Raw genomic sequence first — 21,944 nt, forward strand, 5'->3', positions numbered from 1 at the left:
ATTTACCTTGAACAATTCTGCATTCAAGTTACCCTTGCCAAGAGCACCCTCATTTTTTAAGGATTTGATGACTTGAATGATCTCTTCCTTAGTTGGGGTGTCTGTGCTGATATCAAGATCTTCTTCTGCCTCTTGGATGTTTGCTTCCTCTTTAGGTGACTCCCTGTTCAGCAATTCTTTGAAATGCTCTGTCCAGCGCATTTCTAGTTCTTTTTCTGGTAGTAGGTGGCCTTATTTGTCCCTGATGACAGTGTTTGTTGGGGTCTGCCGTTTACCACTAATAAGCTGCATCATTTTATAGATGAAAAAAACAAACAATGAGGAGTTCAGTGGCACCCTAAAAACTAACGGATTTATTTGGGCATAAGCTTTCATGGGTAAAAAACCCACTTCTTCAGATGCATGAAGTGAAAATTACAGATGCAGGCATAAATATACTGACACATGAAGAGACGGGAGTTACCTTATGTGACAAAGTTCCTCCTCTGCCTTGGTGGGTCCTACGCTTATTGGCAGATTTTCTCGCTTCAGAGGTTCATGGCAGCCCTCAGTTTGGCCATTGTGTGGCTCAAATCTGCCGTTCACTCAGTTAACCTCATCACTGGCCAGCATGGGGAAAGGAAGAAGAACAATCTCCGCAGTCTCTGCTGATCCACCTAGCGGATCGGGGAACAGGCCAGAGACCTTCTCCCCTGGTAGAACCCACAGTCCAGTTCAACTCCTCCGTTATCAAATAGGGAATTGGGGGGGGGGATGGAGGGAACCTGGGCCCGCCCTCTACTCTGGGTTCCAGCCCAGGGCCTTGTGGATTGCAGCTGTCTACAGTGGCTCCTGTAACAGCTGCGTGACAGCTACAAATCCCTGGGCTACTTCCCCAGGGCCTCCTCCTAACACCTTCTTTATTCTCACTACAGGACCTCCCTCCTGATGTCTGATAATGCTTGTACTTCTCAGTCTTCCAGTAATACACCTTCTCACTCTCAGCTTCTTGCACCTCTTGCTCCCAGCTCCTCGCACGCATACCACAAACTGAAGTGAGCTCCTTTTTAAACCCAGGTGCCCTGATTAGCCTGCCTGTCTTAATTGATTCTAGCAGCTTCTTGATTAGCTGCAGGTGTTCTAGTCAGCCTGTCTGCCTTAATTGTTTCCAGAAAGTTCCTGATTGTTCTGGAAGCTTCCTTGTTACCTTACCCAGGGAAAAGGGACTTATTTAACCTGGGGCTAATATATCTGCCTTCTACCACTCTCCTGTAGCCATCCGGCCTGACCCTGTCACCACTTACAAGTAGAGAACCAGTACTGACAGGGCCTATGCTTATGGGCTTATGCCCAAATAAATCTGTTAGTCTTTAAGGTGCCACGTGACTCCTTGTTGTTTTTGTGGATACAGACTAACACTGCTATCCCTCTGATACATTTTATAGACCATTCCTTGTTCACCACAAGCAGCTACATCCTCTGCTTGTGTTGCCAGATCATCAATATAATGTCGTTTGTCCGCTCTCACAAGGCATTTGACCTCCCGGCGTGCCTTGCTATACTGCTCACAGTATCTGTCCTTTACCTTCTGGGATTTTGTGTCTAAACCTTTTTTCTTCAGAGCTCATTTGGTTTCTACAGTGTTCTATGTGCTGGGTATAATCCACACCTTCCTTCTGCCTGTAGCCTAGACAGGCTTCACTGCTCTGTTTATGAATTGCTGTTACTTTGTCCCACTTCTTGTTGATCTCCTCATCTGCATTCCCCTCCTTTTCATCAAAGTCTGCAAGTGCCTGAAACCTGTTCTTTAACTACAGAATGACAAGCTAAAGTCCCCTGAAACACAGAAAGCCTTCAATGTCATAAAGCCTATGTCCCTTGTTTGGTGGACCCACACTTCTCAGTTTTAGCTTCATGGAGGCTGTCACAAGGTGGTGGTTGCTGCCAACATCTGCACCCCTTCTCACTTCCACATCCGTCAGTGAGCGTCGCCATTTGCCATTTATCATATGGTCAATCTGGTTCTTATCTCTGCCATTTAAAGAACACCATGTCAGCTTGTGAATTTCACAATGTTGAAATGAGTTCCACCAATGACTAGGTCATTCATATTACAGAAAACAACAAGCCTCTCTCCGTTTTCATTCATGGTGCCACACCCATGTCTTCCCATTGCTCTGTCCTTGTTTGTGTTGTCCTTACCTACCTCGGCATTCAGGTCTCCCACGATGATAGTTAGATCATGGCATGGTACCCTCCCCAACTCCGTCTGTAATGTAAGGTAGAATTTGTCCTTTACGTCTTCATCACTGTCATTTGTCAGAACATAGCAGTGAATCAGGGTGACATTATTGTGTTTCCCTTTCAGTCTGGCTCTCATAAGTCTGCTGCTGATGGACTTCACTCCTTTCTCAAATGCTCCACTCCCTTCTTCAAAAGTATGGCAACACTCCCATGGTGTTGTCCATCATCCCATCCAGAATACAGCAAAGTTTCTCCTGAGGCTGTTGATAATCTTCCTGATCCCATCCATCTGCTCTTGCTGACACCCAAAATGTGTAAGCTGTAGCGTCTCATCTCTGCTGTGACCTGAGCTAGCTTTCCTATTCCATACATTGTCTGTACATTCCAAAAAACAAGTTTGGTTTTTGTCTTGGTGTTGAGCACTTCAGTCTTCATGCCAGTGGCTTCATTTTGGCTTTCATCACTGGCAGTCATACGGGTCATTGACTCCTGAAGGCCATCACACACAGTAATGGTCGAATTCTTCATCACTGTTTCCCAACATATTGTGTTTTTTATAGGACAGGGTTGTTAGCCCAGACCAATCCAGCATGGTTGAACCTATTAGGAGCAAAAAGCGCCCCCCCACACACACACTCACACAGAGTCTGGGGATCATTAGAGCACACAAGCTGTCCCGCCATGACAAGGCACAGACACCAGAAGTTTGCCATTCAGAAAATGTATCTACAAGCTCCGTTTGTCAGCAAGTCTCTCCCTTGCTCTCACTGCTCCACGCCCCCTGTTGAGGCTGTTACAGAGGATACACCTTCACCATCTGGTAAACCTCATGCTGTTCAACAGACAGTAGCCCCAGTATCACACTGTATTACTTAGTTGTGTTTTGGAGAGTAAGTCTGCCACTGAAGAATCAGTGCAGGCCACAGAAGGAGGCAGGGTACAAAACTAGACAGATATCTGCTCCAGTACTGCAGTTTCTACATTCTTGAGAGTTCAGACACACACTTTCTTGATTCAGCTAAAGTAAAATGTTTAATTAAACATTACTGTATCTTCATCAGTGCATTTTGGAAGCAGAAAAAACAATATACAGACAGCCCCTAAGAAGATAAGCAACATTTCCAGATAGTACCAGATTAGGATTCTACAAGGTGCACAATACAATTTTATAATGATTTATCAATTACTGTACCTCTTTAGATGTACCTAGCGACAACTGGGAGATAATAGTTTCCAAGGTGCTCAGTTCTTCTCTTGAATCCTCAATTTCTTGATGACATAATTTTAGGCGATCATTTTGCTGTGCAATAAGTGCTTTTAGCTCTGCATTTTCACTTACTAGGGCACTTTTCTCTTTAAGTACTACTACTTTGTCATTAAGTTCACCCTCAAGCTTCAGGATCTTCTGTTCAGACTGTGTAAGCTGTGACACAATTTCAGTGTTTTTTGCCTCTAGACTCTTCATCTCTTCTTTTGCACTACGGTTCTCATCCTTTAATTGGCTACAAAAAACAAAACAAATAGATATAGATACATACACACACACACACACACACACACACACTATAAAGGCTAGTTCAACAAAAACTCTAGAAGGCTGGAGTTTTGCTAGGACTTCGGCTATCAGATACTGGCAGAAAGGCACCCCACACAAAAATTGATTAATTATCTTCATTCATCTGGGAGTCTAAAAGAGACTAACTTCTCAGTAGTCTTTTCTCAGTGCCAAAAGCAGAGAAGCTAAGGAATAAAACAACATGGAGACTAGATTATCCTCTCATTCTTGGGATTGGTCCCTCCAGTTAAAGGCTGAAATGTTGTCAGGGTGCTGAGAGATATGCCAAAGCCACTGTAACTATTTTGAAGATAGAGAAATCCAGAAACATGGTAAAACAGATATATCAATTTAAAAAAAATAAGAAGAAGAAACACTTTTACCTTAATTGTTTCTTTGTGATTTCAAGTTCATTTCTATAGGCAACACATTTTTCATGCAACTTTTCTTTTTCTTTTACACAATTAACTAATTTTTTCTCTAAAGTTTCTTCTTCAGCTTGAACCTTAAAAAACGTTGTATAATGATGAAAACAATGATTTAAGCCACAAATAGTCAAAGAATATTCTGACAAAGAATAAACAAATTAAGCTGCTTTATACTGCAAAGATTGCTACTATCTCATTTCCTTTAGAGTAGACAGACAAGTAACCATACTGAGTGCTGTTCTGAGGCATGGGAGAGCAAGAAAAAAGCTTTTTCTTTAGTTGACAAGGAAAAAAAGGAAGAATCTCTTTGGTATTTTAGGGCCTACTTTTGGTCAGCAGTAATGTCAAGGTATGTAGCACAGTCTTGCCAATCTCCATGACCAAAGAAGCTTAACCAATGGCAAATTCGCCTTCAGGGGCAACTGCTGAAGGCTTATGTGATTCCTTGACTCCTTTTCCTACCCAAGAGAAAAAATTACAGACTTACACCGTAATAGCCATGGAAGGTAAAATTAGGGACAAACAGTTCATGCTCAATTTCTCCTCAACTTTGCTCCCAGCATGGGTTCCTCTGGATGATTTATAGACAGCCAGGAGGGACTAAAACGTGGCCACCCTAATTTAGTACTCACAGCTAAGAGAATGCAGCGAACGTGAATAAGATAGTTTTGTTTACATGTCAGATAAAAGGGGTTTTCAGCCAGCAGATTCCACATGAGAAATAGACTACCTAGCAAAAATGGCCATACTCACTATTTTTTTAATTTAAAACACACTATGGACATATAATCTACCTATGGAAGCTATTTGTTTTCTTGATAGCTATAATGAATAAGTAGGTATTCCTGCTGGAGGCATGGGATGGATTAGTCAAGCCTAGGTTTCCCTTCATCCTAATTTTGCATTGACCTCCTTAGAATTTTCAAGGCATATTCTTGAAACAAAAAGAAAAAGCTTGGTTGCAAGAGTTCAGAGCTTACTTTATAACTAAAAGGAGAAAAGGTGAGTTGTGTGTGATAATATATTTGTATGATAGATACTGTTGTTGTTTGGGTTAAACCTCATCTAAATTGTTGTGACAGCCACCCCTCATTTAAGATACCTGTGAAAGACAGCTATGGAGCTCCAATTAAGACAAAGAGGGTACGTGAGCCAACGCAGTAAGCGGATGTAGTGAGCGAAGGGCTCCATATAGTCTCTGACTAAGGGGATGGGTGTGAGGAAGGAAGGAAGAAAGGAAGAAAGACACGCAGGTCAAACTGAAGGACCACAGAGACATGCAGAATGAATTCCAGACACAGACAGCCTGAACAAGCTGTCTGAAAGAGTTTGGTGCTATGAGCAAAGAAACCATCTCATTTATTTTGTTCCTTCTATGTTGAGAGAAACAGGACTTTGGACATTCTTTGTAAATAAACAAGATTACATCAAAGCCACCAGACCATTGTCAATTTCTCCACCCAACTGGAACAATCCGCAGGGCCACAAACTTTGACTAGTCACTTGGGTCAAAAAGGGTAACAATACTTATCAAGCACTCTAAATGACAGTTTTTTCCAAAGTCTCCCTATATACTGTTAATGCTGCTTATGAGAGTTGCTTTCCCACTGTAGCCATGGCACAGGGAACAGAAAACCTATTCTAATAGTTTGTCCCTACCATGGGTACAGTGATGCAGCAAATTCACTTAAGCCTTTGTGATTAAAAAAGTATAAATAAAAATTTCTTCTGCTAACCCTTTGAATGTGGGGCTGGCTACAAATATGTTTTATTCACACACTTCAGAAATGTTGGCTAAGTAAAATAAGTTACAGTAGGCTTCCTTCTACCCCATTTCTTATGCAATGGAACCAAGGCTGTTGACATTTAGCATTTAGATATGACCAAATGGATTCCAGTTTCCATTTTAAATCCAAATTGTGTGGCCAAAAACTACAGATAATCAAGTCTTACCTTTTCAAGTTTTTCAGTTATTTTCTCTCTGTATTTTTTAAAAGCTTTCGTCAACTCTTCAGCATTAAACAGAGCCTCGTTTCTTTGCTGTTCAGCTCTACAAAAAAAAAGTGTCATTTTTAAATACTGGTACAATACTGATATAACTATCTCCCAAATTACCCAAACTTGAAATACAAAGAATAAATTAAATAGCATAGGGTAACTGAGCTTCCTTTCAACTTTCCAGTTCCTTTAGATACAACTTTTTAAATAAAATGGACTTTAACTTATCACATGAATTACTGCTTCATGTTTAAAAAAAAATTAGGCATATCTGCAAATATATTAAATAAGCTACATCCAAGCAATAATAAGGCTAAGAATTTAAGAGCAAAATCACTGCTGTACCCCTTCAAGCCCTGGGTCCACATGGCATCCACTACATTCAAATCCAAATACATCTTTGATTGTGAAAGTGCAATTATATAAACGGATTAGTGCCTACCCGTTTTATTTCTTCCTCTCTTTTGTCTTTAAAAAAAGAAAATACTATTACTGCACTGTTAAGCCTGAGAGATGCTTCCAAACCTCTGGAAATTCAAAAGATATTATACCCACAGCAAGACTGACTGTCACATTACATTTAAGTGGTATTTTTGATAACTCTTTATGATCTCAATCTGGCAAAAATTTACATATGTAAAGAACTTTACGCACTGAGTAGTCCTAATGACTTCACAGGGACTACTCTGAGTGTGTAAAGTTAAACAGATGCATAAGTCTTTGCAAGTTCAGGGTCTATATTTTTACATTTATGCTTCCATACAAGTGTAGTGAGGATGAGTTAAAATTATTGTAGCAAAAATAGACTTTGAACATGTATTTCAACTTTCACCTGAGCATTGCATCATCAGGGGTTTTTTTGTATTTACAAAAAAAAGAAAAAAAGTTTATTTAGCTAACCTATCGCTGCCAAATAAAGGTGTGTTTTAATGAGTGATACTGGGACAGGGATCATTGGATATTGCCAGGATAAAAACAAAAAACAAAAAAACAAAACAGACACCGTTCAAATTTAAATTAAAAAAAATAATAATAATAATCTTAATCTTGCAGGTCACCTTTAAACAAACTTGATTTTCCTCCCTTTTTCTTCTACAATACACCCATAAAGAAAAGACAACTTGGTGGCAGAAAATAATATTTAATAATTGGAGAGGGGGAATTTGCACATTAGTAAAATATTTTCTACTAGAAAAGTTTTGCTTGTTTTTAATTATATAAATCACCTCTTCCCTTGCTTGCTTCGATCAATTAAATCCATTTTCAATTTTTTATATTCTTCTTTAAACCTTTGCAAAATGTGTTCTTTTTCTACCACCATTTTCTGGCTTTGCTCTAATTTATCTTCTGCATCTCTAGAAAAAGAAATTAAGAATTATTAGACCACAACTTTTAAAAAAAAAAAAAAATTAGCAGGTAGCTTTTTATATCAGAAGCATTTGGTTTGGTGGATAGATATCAAATAGCAATTTTTTTTCCCCTTTTCCATATATGAAGTTCAATAGGGGGACTAGCTAGTCTGATATATGGGAAATCATTTTACCAGCCTCTCTATCCAAAGAAAGCAACAATCCTGTATTTGAGCTAATACAATAAGGACTAACCCAATTAAAGATATTAAAATTAATAAAGTTACTTATTTTGTAAAGTAAGTTTTGCCTATTTTCATCCTTATTAAACTGCATATTGAGATTTTAATCAATTTGTGGTAGGAATTTTCATTTACTATCTGTTTGTACAGCTTCCAGCACAGTGGGGCCCTATCTTGGTCCAGGCCTCTGGGTACCACTGCAATACAAATATATAATAATAAAATAATAATAATCAGGAAAGTCACCTTACACAAAATTCAGAGTCAATTTATAAGCAGGCTTGGCAGAATTTGATTTATTATAATTTTGAGAGATAATATAAATATTTAAGGACTTTCTTAAATCAATTTTTATTGATTTAAATTTTCACAGTTGCAGAAAATTATGTGGAGGAGGTCAGACAATTATTTAACGACAACTTTTTGAATCTCAATGTCTTTTAAGAGTTTTATAAACCATTACCACACAAACTGTCAACATCACATATCAAATATCATTAACTCAACAAATCATACCTGTTTTTACTATTCATTTGCTAGTCCATTTCTAACAAGCCTAATTCAAAAGTCTAAATCACTGGATTTTGACTCTAATAAGTTCTCAAGCAACATTTTTCTTACTTTGCCGATCAGAAAATTTCAATCATCATCCATGGAAATATTTTTTCAGTGATTTGTGTGTGTATGGTGAAATTGATGTTTACCGACATTAATTGATAAAAATTTGATCCTTCCAAATCTATTTATAAGACACTGCCTTCATTTGTATATAATCATTATAGAGATACATAGTAGTGACCAGTGGAATATCTGTTTTATCCTTAGCAATGCAGGGGACAGAGGACTGAGTGTGTTCTTGTGATAGCCCTGCCACACTAAGTGCAAAGGAGATCTTAGTGCTCTATCATGCATCATTACATTTGTTTAAAAAAAACCCACAGACATATAAAACAATGTAAAATATATTTGCAAAGAAAGTGTCTCAACTTGCTTCTATAACAGGGTTTGCAACAGCTGTGTATCTCTCTGTTTTATGTGGATGAGAAAATGAAAGTGTTATTGCGAAAGTGGAGGACTTTTTGTATTTGTTTGCCAGGAGAAATTTTGTCTGTTTTTTTAAAGTATTCTATGGTTTTGAAGATTACAAGTGTGTCCAAAAGGGCCAAATCTAATGCTACTTACACAGACAGTGAAATCTGCTTCAGCAGATAGATCAAGTTCTTACAGTATACTTAAGCAAATGAAGCATGTAAGTCAATGTGTGGCTTTAGTGACTGACAACTTTCGGGGACAAGCAGGACACTTTGCTTAGGTAAGTTTTATTTGGACAGCCATGATTGATTCTAGTGTAGTAAGTGGATATATTTGAGAAGACAAAAAGTTTGCTCATTGTACAATGGGCACAAATGTCTATATTTCTGCAATGTATATATAATCTCAATGGTAGGAGCACATTTATGTTTACCCCAGGTTATAAACTAGTTTGTTTATTTTACCAAATCTTCATCAATTACTTTTAATTCTTAGAACACATTTCATCATATCTTACATACACTAATATAAAACACCAATATAACACACATAAATCGGCAACTTCTCAAGGACACATTTCAAAACTCCGTAATGGTTCTGATGAAAAGCACTAGATTTGGAAGGAATCAGTTTTTCCCAGGAACAGAAAATATGGTGAATTAAACAAATAGACCAAAAGTTTTATAAGGGAGGGGAAAAGAACATTTTCTACCTCAGGACTTTATCTTGAGCCGTAACTTCTGCTTCCAAATTTGCAATCTGTTCTTCTAACATAGGAATACTGACTGAATGTGTACCTAAAGCTGATTCAAGAAAAGAGATCTGAAATATAAACATATTTGGGACTTCATTAAAATTTGCAAACATACCCTACAATGAATTGTGCCAAAAGGTTGTTGCATAATTGAATGACATTGTCTGCCTAACCCTGCTATAGAAATTGCCAGGATATTTCCACACCATATTCACTCTGACTTCAAGCTTTCCCTTCAGTTTTGCACAATACCATTCCATAAATACCATTCCTCTCTGAGACAACTGTAAACAAATTCTTTTTTAACATACCAAAACAATTTTTTCCTCCAAAAATTAATATTCCTCCATTTTCCCCTTACAAGCCAGAAAAATGAGTACCATATATACTCGATCATAAGCTGGTTTGTTTATAATCCGACCCCCCCACCCACCCAAGATGGCGAAGTAAAAATGGGCAATTTTTATGACCCATTCATAAACCGACCCTATAATTCCGGGGTCGGCAAACTTTGGCTCCCAGCCCATCAGGATATGCTGCTGGCGAGCCGAGACGGTTTGTTTACCTTAAGTGTCCGCAGGCACGGAGGTAAACTAAAGTAAACAAAGTGTCCCGGCCCACCAGCTGCTTACCCTGACAGGCCAGGACAGCAACTGGTGGGGAAATTTTTTTGGGAGGTGGGGGGAGAAGCTGGGGGTCAAGGGAGTAACCCCTGTGACCACCCCCCATATGACCCCACCCCTAGCCCAGGACCCACACACTGTTCCCATCCTCTCTCTTCCCACCTTAGCTGGGGCGGGCTAGGGGATGTCATCTCTGGCCTGGCCAGAGCTGCTCCGGCAGCCTGGGCAGCGTGGCCGCAGCCTACCAGCCCCGGAGCTGCAGCTGCTTCAAAGGTTGGGGGAGAGCAGCATTGCCAGAAGTGGAGAGACTCTTGCCCCACCTCTTCCCTTCTGGCTGTGCTGCCTCTCTTTACCCCCTCTCTCAGGGGAAGGGGCTGTGTCCCACCTCTCCCACTCTATAACCATTCATAAGCTGGCCCCCTTCTCTGATGCTTCCTTTTTTACTAAAAAAAATTCGGCTTATGAATGAGTATATATGGTAGTTTGTTCTTTGCCCTCTCACTCTCACTAGCTGTTATCTCTTCCTCTTTGTTTTTTCTCCAGCATCACTTGTCCTCTGCATAGAGTCTGAGAAGCACAGTTGCAAATTATAATATACTATAATATTTATTCTGCAGACCAACATGCACACAATAGAGTGGCTTACTTCTCAGTAACTGCGTTTCACAATATTCCTGCAATGCTGTAGTCTGCAAAGATTTTAGAAAGATTCTGTGTAAACAAGCAAAATAGTATTTCTTTAATTCAAGTATCCGTATTTTTTAAATATATGTGTAAATTATATTAACAATCTACCTCTCTCCATGGTCTGCAATATTCCCTCATAACTCATCTTCACTTTCTCTACACATCAGACATATTGCTCTTTATTTAGAAATAAGACCAGCCTTCTTCAGTTCTCATTGTTAATATGTATATAGGAGCCCAATTCGGCTCAGGCAGATATACTGCAAATATATTTATGTATAATGCTAAAATAATTTATCAAGTTACTTCCTGTATAGGTTACAGGGCATCTTTATTACTAGACTTAGATTGTAAGCTTTTGGGGGCACAGACTGTCATTTTGTTATGTTTGTACAGCACTTAGAACAATGGGTCCTTGACTAGGGTTCCTACTTGCTACTACTATACAAATAAATAATAGATTATTTATAGATTTTAAGTAGATTAATCCAAGGTGAACCGGTATATTCTACTCAAAACTACAATATAGTTACCAGTGATTTATTTTTCTAAGATATTTTGTGTTGCTAGAGACCACGTACTCATCCTTTACTCCTGGGGGGGATTCGGCATTACTATGCGCCTGCAGAAAACGCCCCCCGCAAATTCCTGCGCTTCCCTGTAGAAAACAGCAGGGAAGCAAAGTGAAGAGGGGGGTGGAAGAGGAGGAGAGATGACCATGGGTGCAGGTTTTTGGGAGGATTGCCCCCTCCAAACAGAGGTGAGGCATGGTAGGAGGCACACGGGTTTATGTGCCACTGCCTCCTGCCCCCCCATTTCTGCAAGTGCAGAGCTGCCCAGCTGAAGGAGGATGCCTCTCTGCTCCAGACTCTGCGGCTGAACACTGACTCCTGGGTCCTAGTGCCAGTCGTGCTCCCCTTCTGTGTGCTGGGAGCCTTCCTGTTTTCTGTGCAAAGTGGGGCTAGGGGAACTGAGAGAATGGGGGGGGGGGGGGGGGAAGAGGCAGTGGGGAAGAAAGGGAGGGTGGAATAGGGCAGAAGGAGGAGAATGGGGGCAGGGGGATAGAGAAGAAAAAGAGGATAAGACAATCATGGGGGAGGGAAGCAGGAGCCCTCGGCAGACAGCTGAGGCTACCCCCTTAAGGAGGCTCATCAAACCCTCAACCCTGACAAACCCTACCCCCCCACACACCTGGCCTCCTCTGACAAATCCCCACCCCCAATCCCCCACCCCACTGATCCCCAACCAGCTGCACCTGGATCCTCTGCAGACCCTCCCATTGAGCCCCCCCACACCTAGACCCCCCGAACTGAGCCCCATATTTCCACACCCAGACCCTGCCCTGTGCTGAGCCCCAACCACCTTCACCTGGATCCCCAGCAGAGTCCCATTGCCCCTGTGCATCCAGATCTCCCTCTGAGCCACCTGCACCCAGATAGGTTTCTGTGTGGGGCAATCTCCCCACACTAAGCCCCTCTACTCTTGAATCCTGATGGGCTGAGCCTGCCCACCCACACCTGGCGCAGAGCCCCAGGGTGTTTCTGGGGCAGGTCCAGCCCTTACACTGTGTCAGGGTCAGGTTCAGCCTCACTGCCAAGTTTGTGATCAGAGGAAGGGGGGGCTTCAGGGTGATCTCCCACCTCAGTGCAGCCAGTGGCCTATGCGCCTCACTGCCATATTGGAGCCACATTTATTTATTTATTTGACAAATAAAATTTGCAGAATTTTAAAATATTGTACATATAATTTTTAGGCACAGAATTCTCCCAGGAGTAATCCTTCTAAGATACTCACTCTCGTTTTTGACTGAGTCAGTTCAAAGTTGATAGTTTCAATTTTATTCATTAGACAGTGGTTCTGGGAAGTAAAAGATGCATTTTGCTCTCGAAGGGCGTTCAGCTTCTCTCTAAGATGCTCATTTTCTTGTTCCATACTTTTATTAAAAGGAGCGGACACTGGGTAAGACTTGAGGTTAAAAAAATATATATATATGTATATCAACAATGCATCTTTGTAGGCCAATCTTACTTAACTTTTTAAAACATCTTATTTCTATGACTTATCAGCAATATGTTACCATGCTTAACTCCCCAGTGCTTACTATATATTAGCTGAGAAGCCTACAAATGAAAGGGTAAAGTCAAATGTTCATAAAAATCACAAATGTGTAAAACAAACATGGCACCAAAAATAAATAAATACTTACTTTGGTTTGGGATTTTCTTTGAGAATCCCTGCTCTGGTGGGACATTTTACCAGCACTCTTATGAGCTGAATAATTTTGAAATTCAGTGCAGCTCAGCTCATCAAGATCTTCCAATGTTAGTCCAACAAACTCACTGAAATGAGAGCTGTGGACAGATTGTTCACTCGAACTAGTACTAGGATACAAAAACAAAACAATAATAAGCATTCCCCCTCCAGTAGTGTTTTTACCAAATATAACAGAAACAAAACACAAAGACAGACAATGAGTTACAATAATATAGTGAATAATATAGATTTAAACTACTGGAAAGACTTACAGCCTAGTTCTCTTCTTTCTTTTAAATACACACGTACCTGGAAAGCTCTTCCCCTAGATTTTGTAGATTTCTCTCAGTCTTCCTCAGTTGATTCCTTAATGCCTCTACATTTGCAAGCAAGAGTTCTTCATCATCATCTTTTTTATGGTAAATCCATAAATTGGATTCCATTGGTACTCTACATTTGTCTAAAATAAGTTTAATATTAAAATTTAGTTTGTCATCATTGTACACTATTTCTAGAAAGTAGCAGATATTTTTTCAATATTTTAAAAGGTTTTATGTATATTTGTTTTCCTTACATACAAAGTCTCACTTATTGCCTCCTTTCATACCAATAAAAACTTGAAAGCATATCTATATACAATTGTTTTTACTTAGCTATTTCTTTATTCTCTTTGTTAACAAATATATTTGTGTTTTAATATGCACATCTTTCCTACGCCTGAGAAGTGACAGGAATGAGCATACTAGGGTTACTAAGTACAAATAGCTGAAGAATAGGTTTATTTTCTAAAAAAGAAATAGAATAGAATGAAGAATTGGCTTATGATCTAGAAAATATGTACCGTTGATAGTCATTAGGCACATCTGCTCTTTTCAATTAAAGAAACACTGCACAAAATAAAAAAATATTTAACTCTCAGTGCATCTCACTTACTTAAAAAAGTCCTGGAGCATCAGGGTGGATAAAAATCAATTATTTAAAAAAAAAATTGGATTTTATTTAAATCAGGTTTTTTTGATAAAGTGCTTTTTGAGGCGGGGGGGAAAACCTATCTAAAGATAGTTTCAATTAAGATACATTATAGCTCAAAGAGATCTCATCATGGAATAGGAATTATAAATTCTAATTCTATAGTATGAAACAATATATTCATTTAATGTTTAAGAAAAGTTTTGAAAGTAAGTTCCAATAGTTCATGGATCAGGGACCCAATTTTATGGAGTTCCAGGGGCTTCTGTATAGATTATTTAGGTTAATCTTTCTATCTACCCAATGGGACTCAGTGCTCAGTCTAGAAGATACCACCAGAGAGGCTCAGTTTTGCAGTTCTCAAACTGTAGATTTGTGTCTCCAGAGATAACATGCTTGTTAAACAGCAAAAATGTTTTAAATAAATAATATATAGAAGTGAGAAACAACAGACAGAGCTCAACCCTATTCTCCCTCTGCAAATTTGTGTACAGAGAGTCAATCCCTTACCTCTCTCTAAAAGTGAAAAGTTTCAAAAAGTTCAATGAATAGAAGATTGTTCAGGGTGGTATAGATCTGGACAAGGAGAAGAAGCCTGGAGAGAAATGTGAGAAGGGAGGGACAGGCAGCAGAAACAAAAGTGAAACTGTTTGAGCAGCATATTCCAGAAGTCTTGAGGTCTTTGAGTGTAGCCTTCATTGATTTGAGATCTACCATACCATTCTCTCACTAGAAGGGAAAACCTAAAATGGCAGCAGGCCATAAGAGAGACCCAGTTTGGGAATATTTTAATGAAGTTCCTCTACCTGTGGGTAACACAGGCATGCATGCAAAATGCAAACAGTGCAACAAAGAAACGCAAGGCCTGGCTGCCCGAATGAAACAACATCATGAGAAGCGCTCCTTCTCAGGAGGAAGCTGCGCTGAAGATTATGAAAGGAACATGTCTGAACATGCAGGATCTTCAGGTGGTTAAACTTTTTTTATTTCATACTTCTTTCTTAAGGACTGCCCATCTTCCTTCTGGACTTGAATTCTCATGTTTGAACAAAAAAAATATAGCTGTTACTCTAGTGTACTACCATTTTAGATGCAGTTGTGATAAAAAATAAATAGCTGAAATAGGCAGAACTTCCTTTTACAATTTCACTTTTAAAGTAGTACGGAGTGTCAGTGAATGCAATGAGGAATACTAAATAAGCAGTATGGTAATAATAATTAAATAACTGCATTGACTTATTTTGTTTACGAGAATCCATCCTCAACATACAGGATTCTGAAGACTATCCACCTTCAAGATCGCCATCATTTTCTATAGTTTCAGAGTTATCTGCCAATGATAGTGTTTCAATCACATCATATATTTCACATAGCCACAGTAGCAAAAAGAAAAAGAATTCTCCATCATCCAGAAACAACCACAGAAAAATTTGTGATAAAACCCAGCAAATTACAAAAAGAGGTAATTGATGAAAAAAATTGCCCGGTTTGTTTATGCAACAAACTCTCCTTTCCGTATGATTGAGAACCCACACTTCATTAACACGGTTCAGTCATTAAGACCAGGATACAGTCCACCCAAAGGAGATGTCACAGGCAAATTGCTGGATAAAGCATATGAAAGAGAAACTGAGCAGCATGCAAAAGGTCTAGTGGGTAAAACTGTTAACCTGAGTCTTGATGGATGGAGCAATGTCCACAATGATCCTGTTGTATGTGCTTGTGTGACAACAGAAGAAAGTAATGTCTTCCTTACAGAAACAATTGATACATCAGGAAATGCACACACAGCAGAACACTTACAAGAAGTAGCAGTAAAAGCTATAACAAACTGAAAAAAAATTCAAATGTCTAGTACGCAGCTTGGTCACAGACCATGCTGCAAATGTATCCAAGATGAGAAGAAATTTAGAAGAGAGTCCCAAGCTAATAACATACAGTTAAAGTGCTCATTTGATACACCTCCTAACCAAAGACTTCAGTGTTCCAGAAATAAAGGTTAATGTTGTTGAAATTGCAAAATACTTCCGTAACAACCACTTTGCAGTACCTGCTCTGAAAAAAGTGGAAGGAACCAAACTAACTCTCCCACAAGATATGCGATGGAACTCAGTAATGGTCTGTTTTGAGCACTATATCAAGAACTGGCCTAATCTGATGACAGTTTGTGAACAGAATCGTGAAAAAATAGATGGCACTGTCACAGCCAAAGTGCTCAGCATTAGGCTTAAGAGAAATCTTGAACACATGCTGAGTACCCTGAAGCCTATTTCTATATCCTAGAACAGTGGTTCCCAAACTTGTTCTGTCGCTTGTGCGGGGAAAGCCCTTGGTGGGCCAGGCCAGTATGTTTACCTGCCGCGTCCGCAAGTTCGGCCGATCGCGGATCCCAGTGGCCACAGTTCACTGCTCCAGGCCAATGGGAGCTGCTGGAAGCAGCAGTCAGTACGTCCCTCGGCCCGCGCTGCTTCCAGCAGCTCCCATTGACCTGGAGCAGCGAACCACGGCCACTGGGAGCCGCGATCGACCAAACCTGTGGATGCAGCAAATAAACAATCCGACCCAGCCCACCAGGGGCTTTCCCTGCACAAGCGGCGAAACAAGTTTGGGAACCACTGGCCTAGAACAAAATGCAAGGAAATAGCTGTTCTGTTGCTGACACTGTTCAGAATTGGAAGGAATTGAGTGAGATCTTAAAAGAGAAATATGCAATGACGGAATTAAATTACAAGCATTAAAAAAACAAATGGGACAAACATGATCTCCAGCTCATTTTCTTGCAAATATTCTCAATACTCAGTACCAGAGTCAAACTTTAACTGCTGAAGAAGAGGAGTTGGCTATGACATGGATATCCAGCAATCATCCATCCATAATGCCAACTATAATAAACTTCAGAGCTAAGGGTGAACCATTCAAGAAATATATGTTTGCTGATGATGTTTTAAAGAAAGTCAGACCAGTGAACTGGTGGAGGTCACTTAAACTCTTGGATTCAGAGACTGTTGAAGTGATCATCTCACTTTTAACAGCAAAAACAATAAGGAGTCCTTGCGGCACCTTAGAGACTAACAAATGTACTTGGGCATAAGCTTTCGTGGGCTTTTAACAGCAGTAGCTTCTTCTGCCGGTGTAGAAAGAATACATAACGTTGTTGTTTTAGCCCTGGTCTACACTAGGACGTTAGGTCAAATTTATCAGTGTTAAATCGATGTAAACCTGCACCCGTCCACACGATGAAGCCCTTTATTTCGACTTAAAGGGCTCTTAAAATTGATTTCCTTACTCCACCCCTGACAAGTGGATTAGCGCTTAAATCGGCCTTGCCGGCTCGAATTTGGGGTACTGTGGACACAATTTGACGGTATTGGCCTCCGGGAGCTATCTCAGAGTGCTCCATTGTGACTGCTCTGGACAGCACTCTCAACTCAGATGCACGATTGTCTGCCGTTGCTCTGACGCAGGGAGGGGCGACTGACGACACGGCTTACAGGGTTGGCTTACAGGGAGTTAAAATCAACAAAGGGGGTGGCTTTACATCAAGGAGTATTTCAGGCAGGACTTCATGGAGGGTTCCAATAAGAAATGGTGCACCTAAGTTATTGTTCTTATTGGAACAAGGAGGTTAGTCTGGCCTCTGATTGATACATGGCTAGATTTACCTCGCTGCACCTTCTCTGTGAGTGACTGCAGTGTGACCTAGAGGAATGAGTCCCCTAGATGGGGGACGAGGGGGGGGCTTGCAAATGAGTACAAAACAAATCTGGTCTATTTCTTGTTTTGATACACTCCATCTATCTTTTACATCTTTGGCTGGCAGCAGATGGTGCAGAAGGACTGCATGCCATCCACATCTCAGGGCTGCTCGGCAGAAGATGGTACAATAGGACTGCTAGCCATCCTCATCTCTTGCCTGCCTGGCAGAAGATGATGCAATACGACTGCTAGCAATCCGTATCACCTGCCTGCTCACCATAAGATGGTTCAATAGGACTGACTGCAGGACTAAAGAGAATGACCTGATCAAGTCACTCCAAATTTAGTCCCTGCGCCCATGTCTGCCCAGGCGCTCCTGATCGACCTCACACAGGCGACCAGGAGCACCTCGGACATGACGATGACGGCTACCAGTCCTATTGCACCGTCTGCTGCCACAAGGCAATGGGTTGCTGCTGCTGTGTAGCAATGCAGTACCGCGTCTGCCAGCACCCAGGAGACATACGGTGACAGTGAGCTGAGCGGGCTCCATGCTTGCCGTGGTATGGCGTCTGCACAGGTAACTCAGGAAAAAAGGCGCGAAACAATTGTCTGCCCTTGCTTTCACGGAGGGAAGACGGGAACGGGGTCCTGACAATATGTACCCAGAACCACCCGCGACAATGTTTTAGCCCCATCAGGCATTGGAATCTCAACCCAGAATTCCAATGGGCAGCGGAGACTGCGGGAACTGTGGGATAGCCACCCACAGTGCAACGCTCCGGAAGTCGACTCTAGCCTCGGTACTGTGGAAGCACTCCGCCAAGTTAATGCACTTAGAGCATTTTCTGTGGGGGGACACACACTTGAATATATAAAACCAATTTCTAAAAAAACGACTTCTATAAATTCAACCTAATTTCGTAGTGTAGACATACCCTTAGTTAAATAAAACAATTTAAATGTCTGTCTGGTGATCTTCTCTTCCTAATACAGCATGGCAAGAAAATCCTCCAAATATTAATGATTAACCTGTTGAACTGGAGATAGTTCACCTCCCAATGACTTCATAAATACCTGCTCCAATTAGCTTTGATAAATGAAATAACCAAACAATTATTCATTTTCTGATATAGCTGTAAAAGTATTCTGAAAAGTTTTCAAAATAAATCACTTTAAAAATGTATAGGGTGTATCTTCCAAAAATGAAACCTACATCTATCTGTGAGTTGTGAAGAATATATATTAAAGGTTGTAACAACCAAAAAAAATGCACTTTTATGTAGAAATCCATGATTAAATCAAGTCTTCCTGACTAGTGATTTAAATTGTAATTTAAATCAATGTGATTTCAAATCCACCCTGGTGAACATGGACACTGTGAGGTACCCTAATTTTTTTTTTGATCAAAGGCAGAAGTGAATTTCAGAACCCAGACCTCTCATATAGAAAACACAATGCCCTGAGCTCTCACAATTCAGATGGGGGACCATTAGCAAGTTAGCAACTACTTTCAGTGGTCAGAATGGTACACAAGGAGAGAATCGCCAGAACCCAAACCACATAGGAGTTTATAAGTGGAAGACCCATGCATTACATTTAGACCAGAAAAAAAACTGATAGCCAGTACAATCTACACAATACAACTGTTGTGTGTGTCTCATGCAAGTATATTTAACTATGCTTTTATCACCCAGGTACCTGCATACCTAAGAACATCACTAATGGAACAAGATGTCATATTCTCCACTAGCTGAAGTTTCCATGTGATCTTCAACAGTAGCCCCACACAGAGTGCACCAGTGTCGTCCAGCAGCTCCCACTGGCCCAGAGCAGCAAACCGCGGCCACGGGGAGCAGCGATCAGCCGAACCTGCGGACGCGGCAGGTAAACAAACCGGCCCAGCGCGTTAGGGGCTTTCCCTGCACAAGCGGCGGAACAAGTTTGGGAACCACTGGTATAGTGGACTGACCTCTCATTTCATCCTTAAAGTGGCTCCTCCCAGTCAGACTCAAGACACATTGGCAAGGAATTCTGGGGAGAGGGGCCTTCACCAGCGAGCATGCCCAGTGCCACTACACACATACACAGATTAGACAGGCAAACAGAAGCAGGTGGGTGAGGAGGAAGAAAGCTTTATTCATACAAGTATCTGCAACAGCAGCAGAGAGGAAAGAAACCTTGCATGGTGCTTTCTTTACCCTTGTGTGTCGTCGTCCCCGGATCTTCTGCTCCCAGTACCAGCCCTGCCTCTAGGACTGAGCCCCTCCTACCCAGCCCATAGGAGTTTTTTTAAGCGCAAGATCACTTTCTGAATTTAAGTGCAACCCAAGATCTACCCTGCCCCTTCCCTGAGGCCTTGCCCTGCTCACTCCATCCCCCCATCGCTTGTTCTCTCCAACCCTCACTCACAGTTTCACCGAGCTGGGGAAGGGGGTACTGGAGGGGGTGCAGGCTTTGGAGTGTGGAGGGGGCTCCGGGCTGAGCCTGGGCAGGGGTACAGGAGGGGATGAGTGTGAAAGCTCTGGGACAGACTTTGGGTGCAGGAGGGGGGCTCTGGGATGGGGTGGAGGTTGGGTTGCGGGAGGGGGTTTGGGGTACAGGCTCCACCAGGGGGCTCAATGATGGGACAGGGGGTTGGGATATGGGAGGGGTGCAGGCCCCTGTTGGGCAGCACTTACCGCAGGTGGCAGCGCAGCAGGGCTAAGGCAGGTTTCCTGCCTGCCCTGGTCCCGCTCCTGGAAGCTGCCGGGACATCCCTGTGGCCTAGGGGGGCTGTGTGTGTGTGTGCGCGCACATGACTCCGTGCACTACCCCTCCCCTCCCGGCCAATGGGAGCAGAGCCTGAAGGCAGGAGCAGCGCCTGGAGACTCCCTATCCCCACACAGGGGCACCATGCTGGCTGCTTCCGGGAGTGGTGCAGGGCATGGGCAGGCAGGGTGCCTGCCTTAGCCCCGCCGGACTTTTAGCAGCCACGGGTTGGTGACCACTTAGGTTTACCACCTTTCAAATGCAAAAAGCCCAGCACCCCCACTACAAGGCAAGCCCGCTGCAACCTCAACCCCCAACCACAAGGCAACTCTGCAACTCCCCCTTCAACAGCCACTTATAGTATTTAAGGAGATAACACATACGTAAGATTGAGAACATCCCAGGCTCCTCACTCTAGCTGACTCACCCCCCGCCCCCCTCCCACACAACACACACGCGGTGGGCTTGCGCGTCGGTGGGCCCACAGCTACAGTATTATCAACAGTTATGATCTGTTATCGCTTAAACTGCAGAAGTGGGACCACTGCTGCATCTGTAGCTGGGCACAGAAACCTGTAATATTAGCTATCCCCGTGTATTGTCCGAATAGCGCCAGGCTTTAGACCCACGGAAAAAAGCCCAAATTACATTATTTGTCTGGCAAATCCGTTAAAAAACACACACACACACACCACCAGCCAAGCCAGTCAAACACCAGCCCGGGAACCCACCCCGGCTCCTCGGCCCCGGAGCGCAGCACGTCGCGTCGCTCAGCAACGCAGCTCTCCACTTCCCCATGCAGCCCCCGGCTAGGCAGGACCAAGAGCAGCAGCGGCGCCGCCACCGGCCCTGGCCTGGGGATCCCGCCGAGCCGGGCTCGCACTGTCCCCGCAGAGTGAGACCCGGGCCCACCTTGCGGGAGCCCCGTGACCGTGCAGCCCAGAGCCCCCCGCCTACCTTCCCCAAGTAAGGGGGTTGGCTCACCGCCAGGAAAGCCCCTGTAGAGCAGCGTCTTCCCGCACCCCCTCGGGGCGCGCTGCTGAGCTCTCTCGAGGGCACTTCGCGCTCTAAAGCGGTCCCGAAAGGCGCCCCGTCGGCGCCCGTTCGTTCGAACCGCGCGGGCCGTTACATTCCGAGGACAGCAACAGCCCTAATTCTCCTACTACGCATGCGTATTTCACCGTCCCTCCTCCCCCCCCCGCCGCCTTTTCCTTCCCGCCTGGCCCCCAGGGAATGGAAGCCTGATGTCTGGGCACATCCGCCCACTTCCACGGGCATCGAACTACATTTCCCACCACATGAACGTTGGGGGCGGTCCTTGAAGAAAAGCCTCCCTTCCCTTTGCCGGCTGGCAGCGCGGTAGCTTCCTCCCTGCCGCGGGAGC

General features: G+C 42.5%; 1 protein-coding gene across 12 annotated transcripts in view; it reads right to left on the minus strand.

The window, feature by feature from the left end:
* CCDC18 (coiled-coil domain containing 18) overlaps positions 1-21,911 on the minus strand; it is a 72,836-nt gene extending 50,925 nt beyond the window's left edge. Inside the window, exons 1-9 of one of the 12 annotated variants that reach the window (XM_073357037.2) lie at positions 19,519-20,706; positions 13,454-13,604; positions 13,098-13,272; positions 12,686-12,856; positions 9,540-9,649; positions 7,431-7,559; positions 6,160-6,256; positions 4,162-4,283; positions 3,416-3,725 (exon numbers count right to left, since the gene is read on the minus strand). In XM_073357037.2, coding sequence (XP_073213138.1) covers positions 3,416-3,725; positions 4,162-4,283; positions 6,160-6,256; positions 7,431-7,559; positions 9,540-9,649; positions 12,686-12,856; positions 13,098-13,272; positions 13,454-13,604; positions 19,519-19,528 — 1,275 coding nt within the window. In that variant the 5' untranslated portion in view covers positions 19,529-20,706. Of the gene's footprint in view, positions 1-3,415; positions 3,726-4,161; positions 4,284-6,159; positions 6,257-7,430; positions 7,560-9,539; positions 9,650-10,850; positions 10,916-11,424; positions 11,849-12,685; positions 12,857-13,097; positions 13,273-13,453; positions 13,605-19,518; positions 20,708-21,517; positions 21,765-21,855 lie in introns of those variants that run through there. The other 11 variants (XM_073357028.2, XM_073357027.2, XM_073357030.2 and 8 more) reach the window with 11 other exon arrangements.
* Positions 21,912-21,944: the final 33 nt, after the last annotated feature.

Source organism: Lepidochelys kempii, chromosome 8 (assembly GCF_965140285.1).
Source record: "Lepidochelys kempii isolate rLepKem1 chromosome 8, rLepKem1.hap1, whole genome shotgun sequence".
Lineage (NCBI taxonomy): Eukaryota > Metazoa > Chordata > Testudines > Cheloniidae > Lepidochelys > Lepidochelys kempii.